The sequence below is a fragment of the Rhinoderma darwinii genome, chromosome 12 (genome assembly GCF_050947455.1).
Source record: "Rhinoderma darwinii isolate aRhiDar2 chromosome 12, aRhiDar2.hap1, whole genome shotgun sequence".
Taxonomy (NCBI): domain Eukaryota; kingdom Metazoa; phylum Chordata; class Amphibia; order Anura; family Rhinodermatidae; genus Rhinoderma; species Rhinoderma darwinii.
In genome coordinates this window covers 13,833,585-13,859,512 of record NC_134698.1, presented here as the reverse complement: position 1 = coordinate 13,859,512, position 25,928 = coordinate 13,833,585, and the positions used below count along the sequence as shown (strand labels likewise).

General features: G+C 42.0%; 2 protein-coding genes across 2 annotated transcripts; both read left to right on the top strand.

Moving 5' to 3' along the window:
* Positions 1–418: 418 nt before the first annotated feature.
* Positions 419–7,676, top strand: LOC142665172 (intelectin-1-like). Its single transcript, XM_075844743.1, has 7 exons — positions 419–485; positions 1,241–1,408; positions 2,088–2,335; positions 3,348–3,506; positions 4,016–4,136; positions 5,600–5,703; positions 6,710–7,676. Exons 1-7 carry the CDS (start codon positions 422–424, stop codon positions 6,860–6,862), a joined length of 1,017 nt encoding a protein of 338 aa, XP_075700858.1. The 5' UTR covers positions 419–421; the 3' UTR covers positions 6,863–7,676.
* Positions 7,677–10,313: 2,637 nt separating this feature from the next.
* LOC142664385 (uncharacterized) lies at positions 10,314–21,134 on the top strand. Its single transcript, XM_075843455.1, has 5 exons — positions 10,314–10,427; positions 13,074–13,157; positions 14,129–14,252; positions 15,847–15,960; positions 16,576–21,134. Exons 2-5 carry the CDS (start codon positions 13,089–13,091, stop codon positions 17,457–17,459), a joined length of 1,191 nt encoding a protein of 396 aa, XP_075699570.1. The 5' UTR covers positions 10,314–10,427; positions 13,074–13,088; the 3' UTR covers positions 17,460–21,134.
* The last annotated feature ends 4,794 nt before the right edge of the window (positions 21,135–25,928 follow it).

Sequence of the window (25,928 nt, the reverse complement as noted above, 5' to 3'; positions counted from 1 at the left end):
TACAATGATACTTACCGCAATGTACTTTTACATTATAGGGCGGGAGGGGTTAAAGGGTATCTCTAGTCCAATATGAAAATGAATCTACCTGTTCTGGGCTATACTCTTGTTGATAGAGGGCAGGAATATACTAGCGGGCGCTGGCAGAGCAATGATATGCAACTCTATTGGTACGACAAATAATTGAATGGGGTTGAACAGTGACAACCATTTTTCTGAGGCAAAAATATGCTGAGAGCATAGAGTCGTAGAAACTGCGATAGGGGGCGACATTGAGTAAAGAAAAATTAAACTCCACCCAGGTTAAAAGTAGTTTAATATCTGTATGCTGGGAGTTGTAGTACTAATATAACTGGATTTTCACAGCTTATTGCCCAGTTATGTTATATAAAGTAAGTTCTTCTTTTCTCTTAGGATCAAGATGATAATACTATTAATGCTGCTGCAGATGAGTTCGGCTCTTACAGAAGATTCTTCCTTCTGCAGTGAGTACAGAATACGACATCTTTATTTAGAAATAATCACAATGAATGGGGATGCGTGTGCTCGAAAGTATGGATATTAGATTGTAAGCTCTGCATCATCATGATGGAAATATGTGCACTAGGCATAGGCATTGTGTTAGAGAGTAATGGAAATGTCTTGGGAAACAGTTGTCATGAGAATTAAAGGGTTTATATATCATTGAGATCGTTTTGTATGGTTACTGTCGTTAAAATGTATCCTACTGTTTTGTGTATTCCCATGCAAAACTATATGTATCCATGGTTACAGACTACAAACAAGCCCTGTGTGTAGTCTTATCCTGTAGTCATGTGTTTTTTCTTCCATCTGCCCCCTTTTTTACTGTCCGTAGGTTAGCAGGGGGCAGATGGAAGGGACTATCTAATCACTGTAGGATTAGATTACGCACAGGGTTTGTTTTTCGTCTGTAACCATGGAAACATATAGGTCTACATAGGATTTGGTGACACAAAACGATAGAATTTTTCTCAATCAAGAAATTTTGGAAAGTTGCTTCATTTTTTATTTTAGACGCATTGGAGAAATAAAAAATTTGTTTGCACAACGGACCTCATTGACCGTACTTAATGGGATTCATCAGTGTCAGTTTGGATAATTTGGATCCTTAAGCTTTGTTTCCATTCATTTGGTTTCTACAAGATCCATATTAGATATGACGTTATGGTCCATATATATATAGCATTGCCTGAAATGTTATACTTGTTTTTTTGTGTAGAAGACACATCGATAACATCAAAGAAAGAGAAGATCCTAAACCTACTGTCCTGCTGGGAAGACGATAAAGAAAACATATATAAGATGAATAATTACAACGAGAACCGTGACCGTGTTTTCAAATATAGGAGCTGTAAGGAGATCAGAGACTCCATCAACGATGCCAAAGGTGAAAACTAATTTCGAAAAAAACAAAGCCGATAATATCTGAATTAGGCCCCATGCACACGATCGTAAAAAAACTCTTGCGGACCCGCCCGGTTCTATTGGCCGAGGACACCTTTCCGTAGAGCTACGGAAAGGTGTCCGTGCCGTAGAACCTTGCCAGGAAATATGGAGCATGTCCTAATTTTTGTATTTTACGAGCCATGCTCTGTATCGGAGCACGGCACGAAAATGCGGCGCGCGGCCGTCGGCGACCTGGCCATGCCCGCAATTGCGGGCTATGATTACAGGCACGGCCGTGTGTATGAGGCCTTACAGTATGTTTCAGGAATACTAGAAGCCAGTAGCGAACATAGAAGAGAAGAGTCCCCATAGAAAAGTTTGCCCCCCCCATAATGGTGCTGGGTTTTGCCCAACTGGACAGTAGGGCACCAAACAAGCATTTCCATGACCCTTGAGCCAATTCCCCATCGCCTTGTATGCTAACAGTTAAGCTACTCTAGAGAGGGGAGTCCTGCTTATGTTGTCGCTACCCAGTAGCAAGGAAAATGAGACCAACCAGGGCAGGGCCCCCTTTCTCCAGGGGCACCATAGTAGCCGCATAGTCTGCCTCTATGGTATTTATGCCCTTTCTCGAAGCAGAATGAACAAATAACACCCTGATATAATTTTTTATCCCATAGATGGAATCTATACTCTGACCACAAAAATTGGAATGACCTACCAGACGTTTTGTGACATGACAACTAACGGTGGAGGTTGGACTTTAGTGGCAAGCATTCATGAGAATAATATACATGGCAAGTGTACCTTGGGAGATCGCTGGACAAGTCAACAAGGGAATAATGCAAACAACCCCAAGGGTGAGGGTAACTGGGATAATTATGCTACTTTTGGGACACCGGAAGGAGCCACAAGTGACGATTACAAGGTATGATAGCTGAAGTTGGTTTACAGTAGAAACTATCATTACTGTCATGAGGTGGCAACACCACTGAGGTCACACAGAACGTGATTCTAGTTGCACAACTGTTTTCAAAAATAGCTTTTATTGGAATGTTGAAGTTGCATGATGGCGTAGAGTTACTCCAACTTCCTAGAAATGTCATGAAACCAAAGTTTCTCAAGGTTTGTGGATCAAGGTTCATCATGGTGTAAGGTTCATGGATCAAGGTTGATTATGGTGTATGGTTCATGGATTAAGGTTCATCATGATGTAAGGTTCATGAATCAAGGTTGATCATGGTGTATGGTTCATGGATTAAGGTTTATCATGGTGTTAGAAGCATGGATCAAGGTTTATCATGGTGTAACGTTCATGGATCAAGGTTCATCATGGTGGGAGGTTCATTGATCAAGGTTCCTCATGGTGTAAGATTCATGGATCAAGGTTGATAATGCTGTATGGTTTATGAATTAAGGTTCATCATGGTGATTGAATCATGGATCAAGGTTTATCATGGTGTAATGTTCATGGATCAAGGTTCATCATGGTGTAAGGTTCATGGATGAAGGTTCATCATGGTGTAATGTTCATGGATCAAGGTTCATCATGGTGTAATGTTCATGGATCAAGGTTCATCATGGTGTAAGGTTCATGGATGAAGGTTCATCATGGTGTAAGGTTCATGGATCAAGGTTCATCATGGTGTGAGGTTCATTGATCAAGGTTCATCATGGTGTAAGGTTCATGGATGAAGGTTCATCTTGGTGTAAGGTTCATGGATCAAAGTTCATTATGGTGTAAGGATCATGGATCAAGGTTGATCATGGTGTGAGGATCATGGATCAAGGTTCATCATGGTGTGAGGTTCATGGATCAATAATGTTCATGCAAAGGACTCCTTGTAGTTCTGTTTCATTTTCTATTCTGCTGAAACATTCTAATCCATATCAACCTTTGTATCTAATTTCTAATCATTCAATTCCTATTAAATTCCTAGAACCCTGGATACTATGATATCTTCACAAAAGATGTGAGTGTCTGGCATGTGCCCAATGATACTCCACTGGAGCTATGGAAAAACTCATCATTACAGAGGTATCGGACAGATACTGGTTTCCTAGAACATGAAGGTGGAAACCTATTCTTTTTATACAAGGTAATGTTTGCCCAATAATTCTTTCCTGAGTCGGCTTAGACCTTTCTTCATCACACACTTCATTCATTACATATTATATTCACTTTCCCAATTGTTACTTCCAGAACATCTTAGAAACGTAGAAGGTCACTGGTGTGGACATACATCTGGACCTCATCCAGTGGGATGAAAACTAGACCTAAGGAAATAATGTTCAGAAGTATTCTCTACACCCTTGGCTTGTAGAAGACCTGCTCTGGGACTGGTAGCTTTTTATGGGTGTTCATTGTATGATTGAGTCCAAGTTCAAGCAAGAGTAGAGAGGAATGAGTACTTTGCAATTTATAGTCTGAGGTGCGGGGTAGGTAAGATGAATAGGACACATGACCTTATGAGCTATTCCCTTAGATGTTTAGTTTCTACACAGCAAGGAACTGTATAATAATAGATAAAGATCTGATGACGGATCAGTTGATCCCTATTTTTTTTTACATTTTGCTGCTTTAACCCAATGTTATTTCCTTCCTTAGAAATACCCAGTTACTTTCAAAGCTGGAGCATGTTTAGCACATAATGGACCAGCTATACCCATAGTGTACGACTATGGATATGCGGAAAAGACAGCCAGGTTTTACTCACCCAACGGAAGAGGTAAGAGTTCACAATGTTTTACTGTCCACTATAACAAGCATTTATAGCCTTCTCGAAAGATGTAGTTGATGTGAAGGGGAACACAATATTTTCCTGCTGGGTACATAAGAATTACTGGATCTTCATGAATTCCGCCAATTGTAGGAAATGCGCTAAACATATGGCAATGTGGTTGGCATTTATCTATATTGTGAAGCCATCCTATGTAACCCATTGCATAGACCATAGAACTATATCCCTACACACACCAGGTTTTGACCAACTAACTACTTTTTGGGAACCACAAAAAATGGCTACCTGCCATTCAAGGGCTTCATTTATGGAAGCATAACCCAGCAATTATGTGAGCCCCATCGATTATTACCATCACCATATCTCTAAAACCAACCATGGTTGCAATCTAAAGTCAATTCTGTGTTCTCTAAATACCCATGGCACAAATGATGCTCCTCAAGTGTTCTACATTGTAGGACTCACAGCAGTCTCTCCACCCTAGGGCCAAATGATGGACCAACAAAGTGCGGATATTTCACAATGAGTGCACAAACGGTAGTTTAGGCAAAATTGTAATAGTAATAACATCCACATGAAATTCCCTATAATATTATGCCCACCCCATGGTATTGCCCATAAATTTGTGACAGCCACATAACAAACTAATTAGTTACAGCTACAATGGTGCCAATACCAATGCCCCAGACATAGACCCTATAATGTCAAACATTTGCCTCCTATGTGGACCTTTACTTCTCTGTAGTCCACTAACAGCGACATACAATTGAGCTGCAAATCTCTTATGGTGCCACGGGTGGTTTCTGTCCTCCCTGAGCTCGCTGAAGAACACCTCCGTTACGGTTTGACTGGTGTACCACCCCAGCACTGGAGGATATTGTCGGGCAGAAGTGACCTATGATTAAGATATCTATAGGAATCCGGATCTGTCTCAATGAATCCTGGACACTTATTCATTATGAGGTTGGGGAGTCCAGAGCTTGTGGGCAGTATGTGGGAGCCATGTTCTGGTCACCCAGGTTCTGTACCCTTCTACCAATTATTCCAAAACCAATAAACCCTACTTGACTGCCACTCTGAAGCCTATTTCAAGTTAGATCATGAATCCAAAAGTCAGATTGGCTGATATCGGATGATAACGGAGATAAGCAAATGTCTCATATAAGGAGGTAACTTCTTAACTTGTCTTCTTAGATATTACGACATGAAAAAACTCTACTCAACCCTGTATTTGCCCACTGGCAACCATCGTTATTTGATAGTAGGCTGGCCAGAGGTATGATAAATTTATCAACGGAGAAGTCAGTGAGTCCATCTGGCCAATATGTCTATGTGGCCATGTCTGATCTTCTGTAGGTACATCTCAACGCAACGCAATGCTGAGGGTAAAACTGAGGAACCAAACGGGAACATCTTGTTTGATTATAGTCACGTTTATGTCATATTTACAGCACAATTTATCGCTGGCTTCATTCAATTCCGTGCAATAAACAATGAGGGGGCCGCCCTGGCACTGTGCCCTGGAATGAAGGTGATCGGCTGTGATGCAGAACAAGTATGTATCACGAGTTTTTCCTTTTCTCATTACATAGCATGCAGTATATGCGCTTATTTAGCTTGTTAAGCCCCTAAAGACAACATTACAAGGCCAGATAATCCATAGATGTAATGGATTCTATAGAATATATAGAACATAGGGTCTATAGATGTTGTATTCTACAATTTTTAGGTATAACCAGTGTGTGCTACATGGGCATAACTGAAAAACAATATAAACAACCTGCAAAAATGCCACAGTCCCAACCAGAGATAGCCCAGCTTAATGGGGTATTCCCAGAATTGGCAATGATCACCGATCCACGAGATAGGTGATGAGTGTCCGATCGCTGGGACCCCCATGATCACTAGAACTTTGGTAGTTCCTTATTACACCCCCGTAGTTAGGAGGAGCTTGAATGGATCGGAGGATGAGCGTGCGCCCTACCACTCCATTCAATGTCTGTGCAACAGATGGAAACAGCCGATCACTTTACTCGGCTGTTTCTATTGGTCCCATAGACGTTGAATGGAGTGGTACCGCACATGCTCGTCTACCGCTCCATTAAAAATTCTCCTCACTGCGGTCGTGCAGTGAGAAGTACCCGGATTGTTTGAGACTCTAGATCTAGTGATCGCTGGGGGCCCCAGTAATCAGACAATTTACACCTATCGTGTGGATCGGTAATAATTGGCAATTCTGGGATTACTTCTTTAGTCCCAAAATGTATTTGCTTGAACAAAGTGGTGTGTAGACACTCAAACAATGTAACTATAGTACACCCTAAAAAAAACCTATAAAGCTGTTTATAACGGAAACCATGACGCAATATTAGAGCCGTCGTACGACGGACACCAATTACGCCTGATGGACATTAGGGGGTAAGACATGGTGTAGGTTAGTGTAGCTCCAGAAGAGGCTGTAGGCAGCATTGTCCAGCCAAGGTTTCCATATGGCGGTGCAGTTATGGCGTTGTCTTCACTAAAGAGCTCAGTATTAAGTATAATTGTGTTTATTGTTGCAGCATTGTATTGGAGGAGGGGGATATGTAGGAGAGGGGCTCACCAGACAGTGTGGAGACTTCACTTCCTTGCACTGGGATGGATATGGCACACATACTGGATGGAGCTCCAGCAAAGAAATTACAGATGCAGCCATCCTGATCTTCTATCGTTAGTGTGCCTGCATACATACACGACTGTGTGCATTACATTGTATTATCATGCTGTTTAATATGCATGTGCTGTGACATTACTCTGTGCATTATCCTTGTATTTTAATGCTGTGTTTATTATCTATGTGCTGTGACATTACTGTGTGCATTATCCTTGTATTATAATGCTGTTATGTGTTGTGTCATGACTGTGTGCATTATCCTTGTATTATGATGAATGTTTTAATATCCATGTGCTGTGACATTACTGTGTGCATTACATTGTATTATGATGCTGTTTAATATGCATATGCTGTGACATTACTGTGTGGATTAGCCTTGTATTATGATGCTGTTTAATATGCATATGCTGTGACATTACTGTGTGCATTAGCCTTGTATTATGATGAATGTTTTAATATCCATGTGCTGCAACATTACTGTGTGCATTACGCTTGTATTATGATGATTGTTTTATTATTTACGTGCTGTGACATTGCTGTGTGCGTTATCCTTGTATTATGATGCTGTGTGTATCATCCCTGTGCTGTGACATCACTGTGGTCCTCAGCATTTAGCTTTGACATCACTTTGTTTATTACATCTGTTCTCTTATCTTACCACAGGCATTATTCCTATCCTATGACATCACTGTGTGCATGATTCTCACACTGCGATATCACTGGGTGTAATAACCCTTTCATATGCATTCAAAGTGTTTATTACCCACATATTGGGTGACCTCACTGTGTTTGCTTATCACATTTGTGACATTACTTTGTGCATTATCCCTGCACTGTGACTATTATTCATGTACTATTAAACAAAGTGCTCGGCACACCGAGTGGAGTGAAATATTTTCTTGTTTTTTATTTTGCCGGTGACTACATTACCCCCACAACAGGTGCACACTCTCGGTTACAACACTTTCCCACAAAGATATTATGGGCAGTTTATACACCACATCGAGACTTCTTCCATCAGCGTCCTACTGGGATATGGCACTGAAGATTGTCCCTAGGGTCCACATATCTCCAATGAGAAACTTTTCTAATGGACGGAAGTCCTACGTCAGCTGGCCCAAAATGTTCAGAATTGAGCGCTGACCTCTATCACTGTTTTTGGGGCTGCCCCATTATCCACCAGTTCTGGAAGAGAGTTGAAGCCTTTGCATTGCAACATTTAGTTAATTTTGTACCGCTCTCCCCTGCTTGGACAATTTTTGGTATTTGGGACTCAGACGCTCCTCCGTGCGCTACCAAAAAAAGTGCCTCTTATCATTTCCAGTGCAGCCGGTAAGAACCTACAGGAATGGCTTTCGCCCCAGGCCTCACCCTTGAAATAGTTTTTGGAAAAGCTTTCCCATATTTTCAGGATGGATTGGGTGGAGACTTCGCTGCACAAAGGAACAAGAGTTAAAAAATTATTATCCCTATGGGAATCATTTATTGACTAAATAAAACAGAATAAAACAGAAACTTAACACATGGTATATTGAACAATCGGTAACCGGCGCTACACCAATCACCGACATCAGTTGTGTAATTGCCTAATCTATACTACTCTAATGATTGACCTATAAGTGACTCGTGCATCTTCCTCTACACGTTAAGGGGATTTACCATCTATCTATCTATCTATCTATCTATCTATCTATCTATCTATCTATCTATCTATCTATCTATCTATCTATCTATCTATCTATCTATCTATCTATCTATCTATCTATCTACTTATCTATCTATCTATCTATCTATCTATCTATCTATCTATCTATCTATCTATCTATCTATCTATCTATCTATCTATCTATCTATCTATCTATCTATCATCTATCTATCTATCTATCTATCTATCTATCTATCTATCTATCTATCTATCTATCTATCTATCTATCATCTATCTATCTATCTATCTATCTATCTATCTATCTATCTATCTATCTATCTATCATCTATCTATCTATCTATCTATCTATCTATCTATCTATCTATCTATCTATCTATCTATCTATCTCATATCTATCTATCTATCTATCTATCTATCTATCTATCTATCTATCTATCTATCTATCTATCTATCTATCTATCTATCTATCTATCTATCTATCTATCTATCTATCTATCTATCTATCTATCTATCCATCTATCTATCCATCTATCTATCCATCTATCTATCTATCTATCTATCTATCTATCTATCTATCTATCTATCTATCTATCTATCTATCTATCTATCTATCTAATCTATATATCTATCTATCTATCTATCTATCTATCTATCTATCTATCTATCTATCTATCTATCTATCTATCTATCTATCTATCTATCTATCTATCTATCTATCTATCTATCTATCTATCTATCCATCTATCTCATATCTATCTATCTATCTATCTATCTATCTATCTATCTATCTATCTATCTATCTATCTATCTATCTATCTATCTTATCTATCTATCTCATATCTATCTATCTATCTATCTATCTATCTATCTATCTCTCTCTCTCTCTCTCTCTCTCTCTCTCTCTCTCTCTCTCTCTCTCTATCTATCTATCTATCTATCTATCTATCTATCTCTCTCTCTCTCTATCTATCTATCTATCTATCTATCTATCTATCTATCTATCTATCTATCTATCTATCTAGTATCTCTCTATCTATCTATCCATCCATCCCATATCTATCTATCTATCTATCTATCTATCTATCTATCTATCTATCTATCTATCTATCTATCTATCTATCTATCATCTATCTATCTATCTATCTATCTATCTATCTATCTATCTATCTATCTATCTATCTATCTATCTATCTATCTACTCATATCTATCTATCTATCTATCTATCTATCTATCTATCTATCTATCTATCTATCTATCTATCTATCTATCTATCTATCTATCTATCTATCTAGTATCTCTCTATCTATCTATCTATCCATCCATCCCATATCTATCTATCTATCTATCTATCTATCTATCTATCTATCTATCTATCTATCTATCTATCTATCATCTATCTATCTATCTATCTATCTATCTATCTATCTATCTATCTATCTATCTATCTATCTATCTATCTATCTATCTATCTATCTATCTATCTATCTACTCATATCTATCTATCTATCTATCTATCTATCTATCTATCTATCTATCTATCTATCTATCTATCTATCTATCTATCTATCTATCTATCTATCATCTATCTATCTATCTATCTATCTATCTATCTATCTATCTATCTATCTATCTATCTAATCTATCATCTTATCTATTCTAGTAATTCTCTCCTTTCACCCACTCCATTCTAGTCTTCTTGTCATATTCTGTAGCTGATCATGTGTATCGCCCGCAAGGCACTCTGGGACTCGTAGTTTTCTTGGTCCTCTATTGCTGTGTGATCTATAACAACAAAACTACAAGACCCAGAGGCGGGCCGCCGTGATCTCCATGTCCTGACTCGGGGCTCAGCCAGTGGGTGGTAGAGATTTGGTGTCCGTCCCCGGGCGTCCCTCCTCCCGGCTGCAGACATCTGAGGAGAGCGGATGTGTTGCTGGGCTGTACATAGTAATATCGCAGGTAAGGGACGGGTGACGTGTGAACTGTGCTTCTGATGTGTTGCGCTCATGTATGGGTGAGGGGGTGCACATACATTGTATCCATATGGTGGGAACAATGGGGTGCAGGTGAGGGGGGGGGGGGAGCTGCAGGTGAGTGTAGACATGAGCTGCGCCTCCTGTGCCCGGCCGTACATGGCTGTATAATAAATAATATGTTACCATTTACATTGCTGCGATATTCACGATACGATAATAGTTACGGACGACCGAGAAAAATCTCCAAACGTGTCCGACAAATATCCAAACTTTTCTACTAGTCAGAACTTTTCCTTATAGAAATCTATGGACGTGATCTGACATGTATGTGACACATCTGGAGATCGGGGGTCTGTGATCTCCTCCGATCTCCTCCGATCTCCTGGATATATGAGCCCAGATAAGACCGATCATATCAATGACAGACATCGATGTGTGGTGTCAAAGTGCTGTAGTCTGGAGCATAGTGCCCCCACCTGAGCACCATAGTTACCTGCAGATGCCCAACCACTGGTCTAGGGAGTCATGATGCCCCCAGGCCATACATCTGTCAGGCCTCGCCCTCTTTCTTCCACTGTTGGATTGCTGTCCTCTTTGGGCATTGATGAAATCTGGCTGTTATGGGGGCACTGCTGCAAGTTGGCTCTGTTATGGGATATTACTGCAGGCTGGTTTTGTTATAGGAGAACTGCTGCAGGCTGGCTCTGTTATAGGGACACTACTATAGTCTGGCTCTGTAATGGGGGCACTGCTGCAGGGTGGCTCTGTAGTGGGGGCACTTCTGCAGAGTGCCTATGTTATGGGGACATAGTAATATCGCAGTTGCAAGCTGTTAAAGGGGCACGTCTGCTGGCTGGCTCTGTTATCAGGGCACTTCTGCAGGCTGATGCTGTTATGGGGGTTCTGTAATGAGGGCACTGCTGCAGGTTGGCTATGTTATGGGGCACTGCTGCATGCTGGCTATGTTATGGGGCACTGCTGCATGCTGGCTATGTTATGGGGCACTGCTGCAGGCTGGCTCTGTTATGGGGGCACTGCTGTAGAATGTCTTTGTTATGGGGGGCACTGCTGCCATTTGGCTCCTTTATGCGGACAATGCTGAAGGCTGGCTCTGTTAGGGGGGCTCTGTGGCTTGCACTCTAATAGAGGCAGTTTTGTTGGCTCTGTTATGAGGGCACTGCAGCAGACTGTATCTGTTATGGGGCACTGCTGTTGGATGGCTATATTATGGGGCACTGCTGTAGGATGACTATGCTATGGGGGCACTGCTGTAGGATGGCATTGTTATGGGGAACTGCAGCAGTCTGACTGTTTTATATGGACGCTGCTGTAGGATGGCTATGTTATAGGGGCACTGCTGTAGGATGGCTTTGTTATGGGGAACTGCAGCAGACTGACTCTGTTATGGGGACACTGCTGTAAGCTGACTCTTATGGAGACACTGTTGCAGTCTGTTAGAGTTATATGGGCACAGTGGGTGGCGCGCTAATAAAGGCAATGCTATTAGCTCTGTTATGGGGTCACTAATGCGGACTGGCTTTGTTATGGGAGAAGAGTAGCTAACACTTTAATGAAAGCAATAACGTTGTCCCTGTTATTGGGGAGAGACGGACGACTTTCTATGGGGGCAATGAAGAGCTTGGAGATCCAGCAGTGTCACTCGCTGGTGCTGGCACCTATTTCATGCCCACTGCCCATTTGGGCGCTGGCTCCCATGCACAACGCTTGCTGGAATTATCCATCTGGACGTCTATAGGATTGAGCGGGTAGTTAATAATTTCATTTAATAAGCATTCTACCAGAAAAATTATAATGCTGAAAAATTCCTTTAATCCGGCAAGAATGGAATGTGACAGGTGGCAGATAATAAAATATTCCGGATTATCAGATGGTGGAAGAATTACATTCACTTGTAAAGGCGGAAACATTTCCATATCAGTCCCTGTGAGATCTATCCCATAACTATCTATCTATCTATCTATCTATCTATCTATCTATCTATCTATCTATCTATCTATCTATCTATCTATCTATCTATCTATCTATCTATCTATCCATCCATCCATCCATCCATCCATCCATCCATCCATCCATCCATCCATCCATCCATCCATCCATCCATCCATCCATCTATCTATCTATCTATCTATCTATCTATCTATCTATCTATCTATCATCTCATATCTATCTATCTATCTATCTATCTATCTATCTATCTATCTATCTATCTATCTATCTATCTATCTATCTATCTATCTATCTATCTATCTATCTATCTATCTATCTATCTCATATCTATCTATCTATCTATCTATCTATCTATCTATCTATCTATCTATCTATCTATCTATCTATCTATCTATCTATCTATCTATCTATCTATCTATCTATCTATCCATCCATCCATCCATCCATCCATCCATCCATCCATCCATCCATCCATCCATCCATCCATCCATCCATCTGTCTATTTCTATTATTTCCGCCACTTGTCTGCAGTAAGATCAGTTACCATTATCATGAATGTGTCTTTGTTTTAGGTCCCCCTTTAACATGCCCATTATCACGTGGCAAAAACCAAAGTGTAGAATGTGTCGCACGCACATTATTAGTATTTTGTTTTTTAAAGGGACATCATCGTCTAATGGCGGAATGTAAGAAGAGTGACGCCGCTGTTTCTGATGTCAGACAGACGCTCCCCGCTGCCATGGAGGTAACGTCTTCTATAGCAATAGAGATATATACAGCTGTTACTAATATTTCTCTTATAATCACCCCCGTCTTCAAACATTTTAACCAATTCTCAGTTATTTATGTTCCTGGGTAAGTTGCATGGAGTCTAATATGGCCGCCATTGCAGCTACCACAGAGTCCGACACCCGCGAGGGGAGATCTGACATGGGCATGAACCTTATATGTCCTTTTGGCCTCTGTCTGGATGGTACACGTTGGTACACCGAAGGAAAAAAAAAGTAGAAGACATACTATTCCATCCCGCGGAGTCCTGTAAAAAACGTATATAATGTGTCCTCTTTATATAACCCGAGATGTATGGCGTGAGACGTTAAACAAACATCTAAAAAAAAACGTATACCTCCAATGGATGCCATCCATCGTCCGTAGACTCCCATGTTAAAAAAACATACATATTTTTTTACTCAATTTCGCGAGATTGTATTGAATTGGTATCATGACAAATTGTATAACTTGACGCAATTCAAGAAAAAGTAAGGGTGGACATATCTGTACGTTAAACGTATACGTTTTTTTAAGATGGAAGCCTACGGGTGACGGATGTCACTGTATGGCAAACGTCACGGACTTCCGTTAAACAAATACGCCATGAGCTTTTCAATATCTATTTATGTTGTGTAAGTTAAATGGGTGCCATTATTGCCTACTGGTAATGAATGTGTTAATGAAACGGTTGCCTAACAATGGCATCTGTTTAACGTATACGTCATGAGAGGGGTCACGAGGGGATTTCGTAACAATCTACGTTTAACGGATATACATCGGGAGCAATGGCGGCCTGTAGAGTGATAAGGGGGTCTCCGGTAGTCCGTACATCAGTGGTCTCCAGCCTGCGGCTATTTACCTGTTGTAACACTACAACTCCCAGAATTATGATTGTCTTGGAGTGACGTGGCCGAGCGTGGATCATTTTTTTCATTCATCTTTCAGGAAACCACGAACCCCGAGGACACCGTCTGCTTTTCAGTAGAAGAACTGGACTCCTTAGAAGATCGCCAAAGGGAGCGTTACAAACACGCGGAGACGAAGATTCACCAGCGTCCAAACTTAGTGGGTGAGAGGCGCTGAGAATGTTGCACCTTTGTTTAACCGGTTCAGCGCTGGGCAGAATTCACAATCCGCGCCCCAAAAATTTGACTTTTGCGCGGCTGAGTTACATTCCAGCAAAGAGGGCGGGGCATTGTCAAAGGGGCGGGGCTTTCAGCGGTCCAACAAATTTACTATCATTTATGCGGTTTCGTAGCTGGCATAGATTTCCCTTTCTGGCGGACGCACGGCCAGAGATGCGCCTGCATCTTATTCCAACCTATTCTTATTGTCTAAAATGCCTTTCTAAGGCCTTGTTCACACGGCGCTAGCGTTTTTGCAAAGCGCTTTTTAAATTACAGGCATTTTTGACGCGTTTTTGACGATTTTGGCTTCATTTTTTTATGCATTTTGGGCGCATGTTTTGGGCTCGTAATTAGCTCTCCCATTGACTTTGGAAATTAGGCGCGTTTTCGGGGCCCTTTACACGGCAAATATTGACCAGACGCTTTTTTTAAACACGCGAACGGAACAAAACGCGTCATATGCACTACAATGCGTTATCCCATTGATGTCAATGGGATGCTTAAAGCATGCGTTTTTGACTAGTTTTCGACGTGTTTTTCAGTGCGTAAAACGCTGCAAAAATGCGCCGAATGCACGCCGTGTGAACAAGGCCTCAGTAGGTGAAACTCCCCATAGAAAAAAATGTAGACTCAATTACTGTAGAAGACCTGGTATCTAAGTGGGTTCAAAATTCTGTACTGACAAATCTCTTTATAGTGGTCAGAGCTTTGTCTACCTGATACACAGCACCAAACCCCCTGCACTATGCAAAGTCATAGACCATCCAAGAATGCGCCTTAAAGGGGTAGTCCCAGAGTTGTCAGTTATCATCTATCCACAGCACAGGTGATAATTGTCTGATCGCTGGGACCCCCAACGATTGTGAGAATCCCAAAACCCCCGGCTTGACCGCAGTGAGGAGGAGCTTGAATGGAGCGGCGTCGAGCAGGTGCACTTCCACTTAATTCAAAGTCTATGGGAATGACGGATACACAGTAGGGGGACTTCAAAGTCTGGACCGCCCCCTCACGGCTATCATAAGGTAATTAAGGGGGCGGTCCAGACTACACAGCCAGACTACCGTGACGCAATCAGCTGATGTTTTTTTTTTTTTCAAATCTCTCCTTCAGTGCCTTCAGTTGATTTTGATATTGATGACCTATTCTTAGCTCCGAAATCGGGCACCCCTACTTATCAGCTGATTGAAGGGGCAACGGTGCTTCGGTCAAAGTTGTGGGCTCTTCATTGGTTACCAGGCACTACTTCGTATGTTCAATTCACTTGAATGGAACAGAGCTGCAAAGAGCTGCAGTACCAGGCACAGCCACTGCCGAATGTATGGCGCTGTGCCTGGTAAACTATGAAAAGACCGATGCAAACTTGGCAATAAAATAGTCCGAGTAATCCTAATCCCGCATTTTATAATCTCCTTTTATGATATTGCATCTGTATGAAGTATAATATGCTTTTAAGATATAATAGCTATACGTTTCTACGTAGAACTCCATATATATATATATATATATATATCGTATATATGTTCTGTCTTTTATTAGGTTACTTGTATGTGAAGCCAGAGACGGTGCCCAAGATTAATCGCGGAGAAGAGCTGTGTGTGAGCAGTGACTTGTACACACATAGGAGAAAAAGGAATACCCAGCCCTTATCAGGTATAGAAATATGCAGCAAACAATGCCTCACCATTTTTAATATCTTTGCTTGCTGTCAGTTAACAAAAACATTGTTTCTTACATCCAGATACTAAAAACCTAGTCCAGTATGGCTTTTTAGACTGTTTCAGTGCTCTCTCTATACCTAGATACGGACTGATAGGTAAACACGTATGGTTAAACTCACTGACTGCAAGCAGAGATCTTAAACATAACGAGGAAATTAGAAATAACGCATATTAGAAAGTGGCAAAAATATTCCCTGTACCACTTTAGTGGATTCACTTGAGCTCCTGTTTGGTCCAATCCCCGGTGAGGCCAAAAGTAGGAAGAAGGTAAGCAATCATTGGATAATCACTCCTGTCCTATTAAGCATCGCAGTCCATGGTTGGACATTTAGACCATAAGTAGAATAAACAACAGCACATGATCAGTTTATATAGACCATGACACCAGTTGAAATTCGATTTGGTGTCCAACGTAACTTCTCCGTATAGACGAGTCACCAGAATCTGTCCCTTGACCCAAGAGAAGATGACGTTGGATAACATTTTTGACCAAAAAGTTGTAAAGAACGAGTCTAAAATTATTACTTTATGTTTCTGTTTGTGCCAGGGGAGTCCTTAAGTAAAGACGATGGGTGCCACTCTCCATGCCAGTCCACAGCAGATACACGGAGAACTTCATCAAGAGTCTGGAGGAAACAGGGCAGATATACAACCGGCTTAGCTGAAGAGTCAGTGTCTAGCCCAGCAAATATGGAAGACCTACCATCCAATGGAGAACAAGATGACAGCTCAGAGAGTCAGAGTGACCTAACGTCCAACCTGTACACATGTAGCGAATGTGGGGACTGCTTCGAGGAGCGGTCAGTTTTTCTCGTCCACAAAGCCACCCATAATGAAGAAAGAAACTCAATCAAACATGATAGGAGTTTGACTCCTACTAGACATCACCGAGTCCAGACAGGTGAACATGCTGGCAGCCGTCTCAGGCATAGGAAGCATGTCACATACACCTCAGACAAAATCATAGCAAAAAGGACTCTGACAGAACCAAAATCTTACATATGCAAAGAGTGTGGCAAGAGTTTTACCCAAAATGCCAGCCTGATTGTCCACAGACGGACCCATACAGGAGAACGGCCTCATACCTGCAAAATTTGCTCGAAAAGCTTCATAAGTGGCTCCTACTTGGTCATGCACCAAAGAGTCCACACGGGAGAGAGGCCGTATGTCTGTAATGACTGTGGTAAAAGGTTTATAAGTAGCTCCAACCTCATCATCCACCAGAGGGTCCACACTGGCGAGAAGCCATATCTCTGCACCGAATGTGGCAAATGCTTTGGCCACAGCTCACATTTGGTGAGACACCAGAAGGTCCACACGGGAGAAAGGCCTTTCACTTGTGCCGAATGTGGAAAGTCCTTCTCTCGAAGTTCACACTTGGTCAGGCATCAGAACATTCACATGAGAGGTCCGGTATACCCAGCTGTGTGATCTTCAGCGGACATCTAGTTTCATGAGAACTCGTTAAACAACCATTTTAGCACTTGACTCTATCACTGATGTACAACTTTTTTCAGTTGTATTTTCATCATTGTATGGCGGAACGGAGACTGTATCTAAAGTAGATATTCCTGGGCTTGATACAGATGGACACACGTCCATTTTTTGCCTTGAGGCACCGTCTATAAATATTGACCAGCTTTAGAAGAATGTTCTTTTTTGATGCTCCTCACTGTCCATTCGGGACAACCCTTCGAAGAGCCTATTGACATCCTAGAAGAGAGTCCCTTGCTCAGGACTACAAAGAGCAGCTTTTGTTCTGTAGAACTCGGCATGATCATGTATTATCTGTCGCTACATGGGGAATGTGGACATGTTGGCGTTACCTAATTGTTGGGGGAGCAGCTCCAAACTGGGATTGTCCTGTGGGATCTGCCAACGATCTAATGTGTTTGTGGGCCTCCTGACCTCAACCATAGACTTATTCCTCTCTCCCCATCGAAATATACATATATTCTCAGCCGACCTCAATGGGCATGGTTATTATGGAGTCGGGGGAACTCGCTGTTGGCCAAACAGTAGATGTTTAAATGGTTATTCCCTTCTCAGACATATGGCTGCCGATTCCAGGCGGAGACCAAGTGGAGACGTGGTCTTACATGCGCTCGGCTCTCTCCATTCTGCTCTATGGGAGTTACGGCAACAGTGCTTGCTCGTCTGCACTGCCCCCTCTCCATTCATTTTCCGCCAGTGTTCGCATCACCAGGCAGGATAGGGGTCAGAGGTGTCCCCGTTCTCCACATAGGTGGTGGTGACAGAGCTTGGACCGGCACCTATCATATTATGGCATAAATATGTGAGATGTGAATACCCCTTTAAGGCTGCTGCCACGTAGGAGCATTCATGGTGTAATTTCCCAGCCATTGAAATGCGTTTCCAATACTTATTGGTATAATCTCGATGTACTGGCGTGAGGAATCTAACGGTCCCTGTGATAGTCATATAAGGGACAACTCAAAGCAGTAGTGGATGGTTCCTCTCAGAAGACAACATTGCATAATCTTGCGATGCTTTGTAGCCTCAGCCGTAAAAAAAAAAGTAATGTTTGCACTAATCATCACACAAAATGTTTCCAACAATTGGATTTTACGTGAAATGTAATGAGAAACCATGGCAGTGAAAGCGCCAAATTTGTTAGGTACCATGATGTAATTTGGCACCTGCGATCACATACACACGTATAGTGTTATCTTCCAAAACATGGTGCCATCTGATCAGTAGTGAATAGGGGGCAATATAATTATTTCATAGACACTACATTTTGTGCCGGGTCAGATATATAGTAGGGCTGAAAAAAATTTTTTTTTTACGAATATACATTTAAGTGTTCCTATCGTTTTAATTTTTTATCCATAAATCAGTAGTAAATGTGAATATATGACACTTTGCAATATACCTTATTAGTGGCATCTTCTTCACATTCCAGCTGGCTCTAGTTCCCATCTATCTTCCCAGTCACTAAAAAAATACTGTAAATACAAGGCGGGGAGGAGGGGGATGCAGCTGCAGCGATATTACTACTTTAGTATCTCTGTGACTCCATGCTGTGAGAGGTGAGAGGGAGACATCAGATATGTTTCCGTTCAATAGACCTTAATTTTTTGCTTCCAGTGGATAAAAACCTGTCCAGGTCACGTGATGGACTCACAGGTTCACGACTTGTTACCGTCCAGTTATCAAAACTGTGCCTTGTAACGAGTCATGCACCTGTGTGTCCATCACATGACCAGGACAGGTTTCTATACACTTGAAAAAAACAATAAAGGCTCCTATTTATTGACATCAAGCAGAGATCTTGAAAATGGATACAAAAAATATATTGGAACTTTGTATAACTTTTTATACAAAGAATATCATTTCTTTTGTAAAATCGGAGCTTTAAAAAGAACCATATTTAGGACCCCCCATATTTAGGACACTTTTACTGACATATTAGGTGTAGGCGTTACCACTTTCATGTCTAGAAAAATTAAGGTTAACAATCTGTTTAATACACTTTACCTATTTCTCCAACAGCCGGACACCTTTTTACTAGATATAACGCCCCCTGGAGTACACAATTTTAATGCCTGCTCTTTATTTCTCTCCCCCCATCTGCTATCAGTACTATGCTGCTGCTTGATCCTCTGTTACCTCTTGTATGTCTATAGATTTACTGTAGCAGATCTTCAGCTGTAGCAAAACCCATTCAGATATCTGTAGATTTACATGGGACTGCAGGTTCACATAGTGAATGATCTAAACCCATGGAGTTAGCTGGATGCACAAAGCCACTAAGATCTCAAATTCAGCTCTGCTACATCCCTACAGTGCAGTATCGCGGAGAGAGGGGTCTTAGCAGAGTAAATGGGAATTTAGGTGATCTATATGGGGTCCCGCAGCAATTAATAGATGCATTACCACCTACTGTACATGGATTTATGTTGTAAACCTGTTGTTTTAACTAGCGGCTGCCTTTTATACTTTGTTGCTGTTGCCATGTCATTTTGCTTTAAACCTTCTGCTATTGTGAGGCGCTATTCAGATCCATAAAGAAAACGGATCTTGATACGGTACGTGATTGATTGTGATATTATACACGGTGTATACAATGCCTATAGTCAATCATGTGGTATAAACATCGCTATGAGGGCCCGTTTCAGCAGTTTACATTGTTTGACATCGACCTATGCCCGACGTCCAATGTGTCAAGGCCGTGGTAAAGGATGCCGGTCCGTTTTCTTGCTTGAACACTTTTTTTTGAGTATTTTATAAAGATTTAAAGGATAAAAAGAACATGGCTGCTTATTTCCAGAAACAGCGCCACACCTGTCTATGGGTTGTGTCTGGTATTGCAGCTTAGTAGTCTTGGAGTGAGACAGAAACAGATGAGCGTACTCGATCGGCTGTGTCTATATTTCTTTTCCGCTATTTATAATCCGCCAACGTATTCCGCAGCGCTGTACAGAGATTGTCATCACGCCCCAATGGGGCTCACAGTTTATTTTCAATGCCCTAATGGAAATAGCAAGCCAAGTGACCTATCAGTATGTGTGGGAGAAAACCGCAATACCTGGAGGAAAGACACAAACATGGGGAAAACATACAAACTCCATGCAGATGTTGCCCTTGGTCGGATTTGAACCCAGGATCCCACTGAGCAACCATGCTGACCACCTAATAGAGTATAATGGAGAGCATCTGGTGAGCAATAGTCGAACCCCCACCGTTCAAACATGGAATATTCTGTCGATAGACCATACATGTTTGTGGTAAGAAGTCCCCTTTTAACCGCCACGGCTTTTGCACTTTAACGTTATACGTACTGATCTGGCATTAGATTCCAAATGAATGGATTTTTAGTTCAGATTGGGCAGTATTAATGAGTATTTCCGAGTGTCTCGTACATTAACATTGTATTACTGAAAAGAAAGCGTTATGAAATGTGAGACATGAAAATGAGATCAGACTGCCATGAAGACGTCACTGTAACGACTGATAATGTGATGCCCTTATATGGAAGAAAATGATGTCATCATTCTATACGTTGATTGATCATATTTTTACATGCATAAAGTTTTACTCATTAAATCTGTGACTTGTGGTATGAAAAAATGTTTTGTGTAATGATCGATCATTGGTGGAGCAGAAAAATATGTTTGCAGGGCCGGCCTTACGTTGGATGATGCCCCATGCTGTACTGTCAAGCTGTGTACAAATAGCAATAATATACAATGCCACCGCCACCATGCACTGTTAAATATTATACTGTCCAGTGCCTGATTAGCGGTGCCACACAATGCCAAAGTAAATACCACTAGAAAGGGCTCAAATAATAGCAACATATAGTGCCCAAATAACAGCTCCATACATAAGGTAATCCAATACAATGTCTAAATAATAGTGCTACAAAAATAATATTAAGATTCCTGGTAGCGGCCTCTTTAGCAGGGATGGCTGATGCGCCCTGTGCAACAAATCGCACAAATCTAAGCCCGGTCCTGAATGGTTGGAACCAATAAATACCTTGGGTTATATAGGAATCTTAAAGGGGTCGTCCAGTCATAAGAAATTGATGGCCTGTCCTGAGAATAGGCCATCAACATCTAAATCTTGGCACCCCCGCTTCGGCTCCTTCAAAACAGGTGATCGGCAGGGGTGCCGGACCCCACCGATCAGGTATTGATCGCCTTTGCTGAGGATAGGCCATCCATTTCTTAGACTGGACAACCCCTTATAACGTATCAAAGGTTCTCACACAAAAGTTTCATAGACAATGGGGGACTGTTTTTTAATGCGTCAATCTTGATATAAAGAAAGTTAGAGTAAGCGCTCTTGCGCATGACCGAGATCGGGCCGTGAAAAACGGTCCGAGTGTTGGCTGTATTTCCCAGCCTGACCGCGGTACGGGACTCCTGACATCATAGACCTTTTATGATGCTTGGAGTCCCTGCCCGTGGATCTGCTGTTCCGAACTGTATCATTTTGTTCAGTACAGAATATCAGTTCCGTAAGGAGGCAGAGACACCTAGCATCATAAATGTCTATGATGCCAGGAGTCCAGTTCACCTGTACCGCGGTCGGGCCGGGAAATCCAGCCGACACTTGGGCCATTTTTCCCGGCCCGAACTCGATCGTGTGCAAGAGGTATAAGATTAGGAGGCACATAAAATAGTACGTTTTGGGCTAAATCTTCTATCTCAGCTTGAATGCCCGGGAAATGGTTAAGCTGAAAAGAGGTGTCCAGTTGCGTAGAGACAGTATTTGCATTGTTCTCAAGTTAATGTTCACTCACGACATGACTACTACTGTCTTGCCTATAGACATTTCACCTTCAATCATCAAGGATGCTTCTGTGAACGTTTTCGAGACCAGAGAGAACCAAATTGGCGCATTGTTCTTCCAACCACTATTCATCTTATCGCTCAATTGAGTACATTTTTGGGCTAAATCTTCTATCTCGGCGTGAATGCCCGGGAAATGGTTAAGCCGAAAAGAGGTGTCCAGTTGCATACAGACAGTATTTGCATTGTTCTCATCAATGTTCACTCACGACGTGTCTAATATTTGTCCTGACTACAGACCTTTCACATTCGGTCAACAGGAACGCTTCGGTAAAAGTTTTCAAGACCAAAGAGAATCAATATGTTGACCATTGTGCTAACAATTATTGATATTATTGCTCTATCGAGTTCATTTTTAGGCAACACCTTCCTTCTTGTCGTGAATGCCCAGGAATGGGTGAAAAACATTAACAGGTCTGATCAACTTATTTGTGGCATCAGCTTCTTCAGCTCATTATACGAAGTTCTTAAATTTTGTGGATATATTTTGCGGTTACCACAGATCAATTTGGTGTTCACTTATGAAGTCCAAAGGGTTAGCACAGTTGTGTGTCTGGCAATAATGTCTTGTAACATCTGGCTTTCCACCTGGCTATCTGTCAATTTTTGCTTCCGAATTGTGAACATCCAACACCAGTTCTACGTGTATCTCCAAAGAAGATTCCCCAAGATGATCCTATGGCTCCTACTTCCATCCGTTATTGGCTCCTTCTTATTAAGTCTTACTTTCTCATGGGACTTATCGGAGAAGAATTGGTCAAAGATGGTCCTCAATGCTTCCCGACAAAATACGTCTGCCTCATTCGATCCACCAAGATGTGTTTGCTTGTATGAAGCTTTCATTGGGTGGTCTTCTTTGGGGTTTCTTTTGTCTTAAGCATCACTGGTGACCATTATGAAATCTATCTACGGACACATGAAGATGCAAAAAAGTGGTAACAGCTGCCGAAACCCTAATCTAGATGCTCATATCAAAGCCACCAAAACGATAGCTTTATTACTCATAATCAATGCGTTTTTCTGCTATGGCCTTACGCTGACTGCTTTTAAAGGGAACGATTCCACGTGGAACCCCTATTTATATATTTTTACTTCTGTTTGCTATGCCCTTAATTCTTTGAACATAATACTAGGTAATAGTAAACTTAAGAGAAGATTCTTTGCCAGATTTGTTCCCTGTTCTTTCTACTGAATACAGAATAATAATGGATTTGTCTAATATTTTGGGATATTACTACACTGTCTAGTACAGCTGATGGAGCATGCTTACTGCCACGTATGTTGTGTGGCTCGGGGGGAGAGGGGAACGGGGTCACCTGTTCAAGTGATTATGCGGGTCCCAGCAGTCACCCCCCCCCCCCTACCAGTCTAACATTTACCACCTATCCAGTGGAATGAATATTTTTAGCTGGAATATCCCTTTAAGAAGAATCAATATTTGACTACAAAGAATGTAAATTGAGTCATGACTGCCCATACATTGCCCTTCGGAGGTAGAGGAATGTACAGGAAGTCCTTACTGTGCCACCGCAGGGTAAATTATGCATTCCATGGTCTCCAGTGAAATCAAAGGACCATCAATGTAATGCATGGGCATGTTTGGTCCTCTAGAACAAGAGCCACTCTTTGAAGTCGCTCTCTATTCTGGCCGTTAGGGACCCCAAATGAATGTTGAAGATAAATGGGCTGCCCGGTCCTTCAGGGGGAGAGAGGCTTTTTGTTGCCGCTCTTCTCTCTGGCTGATAAATGAGGGTGCTGTTCGTGGGATCCCCTTCTATTGACTCATGGTATTATAAATTGGGTTTTCTTAACCAGACAAGTTGGTCATTTCAGTGGGATCGGCCAAAGAACTCCTCTATATAGGACCCAACAGTTCCCTACCTGCAGATTTCGGTAGAAAGAAGATGAAGCATGTGGGATTTCTACATGCCTGATCCTTTGTTTCCCCGTAAAATTGACCTTTTTTCAGACGAACGTAGAATACGTCCGTGTGACAGCCGTTAAAACAACCGTTGCCCCCCGGACGCATGTATTTTAATGGGGCTGTTATTACGGCCGTTGTTTCAACGGACCGTGTGAAGGGTCCGTTGAAAAATAGAACATGTCCTATTTTCTTCCGTTTTCACGGATCCCTCCATAGACTGAAGTATATGGGGATCCGTGAAAACGGGACCCGCATGGGGGCAACTCAGATGTGAAAAACTGCCGTTTTTCATGTCCGAGGTTCCCCATGTTCGTCTGAATAAGGCCTATAGCACAGGTTTTTTTTTAAAATGTAGACCCCCTTTGAAGCACTAGAGGGCACAATATGACTGGTAGGACTTGGGCTGGGTCTTGGGCTTACTGCCAGTGCAGGGAAGCGAATATTACAATAGAGCACAGCTTATTAAAGTGCCACACGGGTGAATTAATCTGTTATGTATTGATTGGAACAAACTGTAAGAATGAAACATAATAAATATTCCTATCAATAAAAGTGATATGTTTCCAAGTCGCAATTGAGCTGAGGAGTCACAATTTGTAAAGGAGGAAAGACAGCCGTATATATTTATTAAAAAAATGCTTTAAACGGGTTATCGCCACTCTTGACCATGGACTGTGTACAGTCTTGCAGTTCAACTCTATTCACTTGAATGTAATACCATACACAGTCATGGACAGGAGTGGCGCTGTTTCTGAAGAATACGAACAGAGGACTCCCGATGAGCACGCCAACGTTATAGTTAACGAATCTTCCCAATAGAAGTACAGCCACAATTGTGTAGAGTATGTAGTACCTACCCCCAATGTGACCTCCGTCCCTGTCCCCGCAGTCATAGATCATCATGGTAGCCTAATCCCTGGACACCTCACACAGCCAGCAACATCACAGATCAGTACAGGGATGGCACTATTCACCTGGGCAGTGTATGTAATATGTATGTTGGGGCTACGTGATGCTATCTGACCGCTGTATACACTGTCTGTGGTATACGCTTAGGCTGGGTTCACACGACCATGTTACGTCCGTAATGTACGGAACGTATTTCAGCCGGAAGACCCGGACCGAACACACTGCAGGGAGCCGGGCTCCTAGCATCATAGTGATGTACGACGCTAGGAGTCTCTGCCTCTGCGTGGAACTACTGTCCCGTACTGTAATCATGATTACAGTACGGGACAGTTGTACTGCAGCGATGCAGGGACTCCTAGCATCGTACATCACTATGATGCTAGGAGCCCGGCTCCCTGCACTGTGTTCGGTCCGGGTCTTCCGGCCGAAATACGTTCCGTACATTACGGACGTAACATGGTCGTGTGAACCCAGACTTCTCTAAAGGGGGCCGCTTGGGTAAGGATCTGTGACAAGTACTTTGGGGGGAACTGTGATAAGCACTCTGGTGGGCGATCAGTGGCAGGCACTCTGGGGGGCAGTCTATGCCGGTCTCTGAGGGACATTTGTGGCTGACACACCACATGGAGCTTTTGAGGCTGTTGTCCTGGGTGGAGATCTCCTAAAATTTGAATCACCATTCCAGGGAAATTTTAATCCCTACCTCGATCCACCCAGGAACACCCACAGACCCTCCCATAAACG

What these genes read in the sequence shown, in the direction of transcription:
- LOC142665172 (XM_075844743.1), top strand. Translation starts at nt 422, where the DNA reads ATGATAATACTATTAATGCTGCTGCAGATGAGTTCGGCTCTTACAGAA. An exon ending in TTACTCACCCAACGGAAGAG is followed by an intron (nt 4,137 to 5,599) that starts GTAAGAGTTCAC and finishes TCATATTTACAG; the next exon opens with CACAATTTATCGCTGGCTTC. An exon ending in TCGGCTGTGATGCAGAACAA is followed by an intron (nt 5,704 to 6,709) that starts GTATGTATCACG and finishes TTATTGTTGCAG; the next exon opens with CATTGTATTGGAGGAGGGGG.
- LOC142664385 (XM_075843455.1), top strand. Translation starts at nt 13,089, where the DNA reads ATGGCGGAATGTAAGAAGAGTGACGCCGCTGTTTCTGATGTCAGACAG. An exon ending in CCAGCGTCCAAACTTAGTGG is followed by an intron (nt 14,253 to 15,846) that starts GTGAGAGGCGCT and finishes GTCTTTTATTAG; the next exon opens with GTTACTTGTATGTGAAGCCA. An exon ending in GAATACCCAGCCCTTATCAG is followed by an intron (nt 15,961 to 16,575) that starts GTATAGAAATAT and finishes TGTTTGTGCCAG; the next exon opens with GGGAGTCCTTAAGTAAAGAC.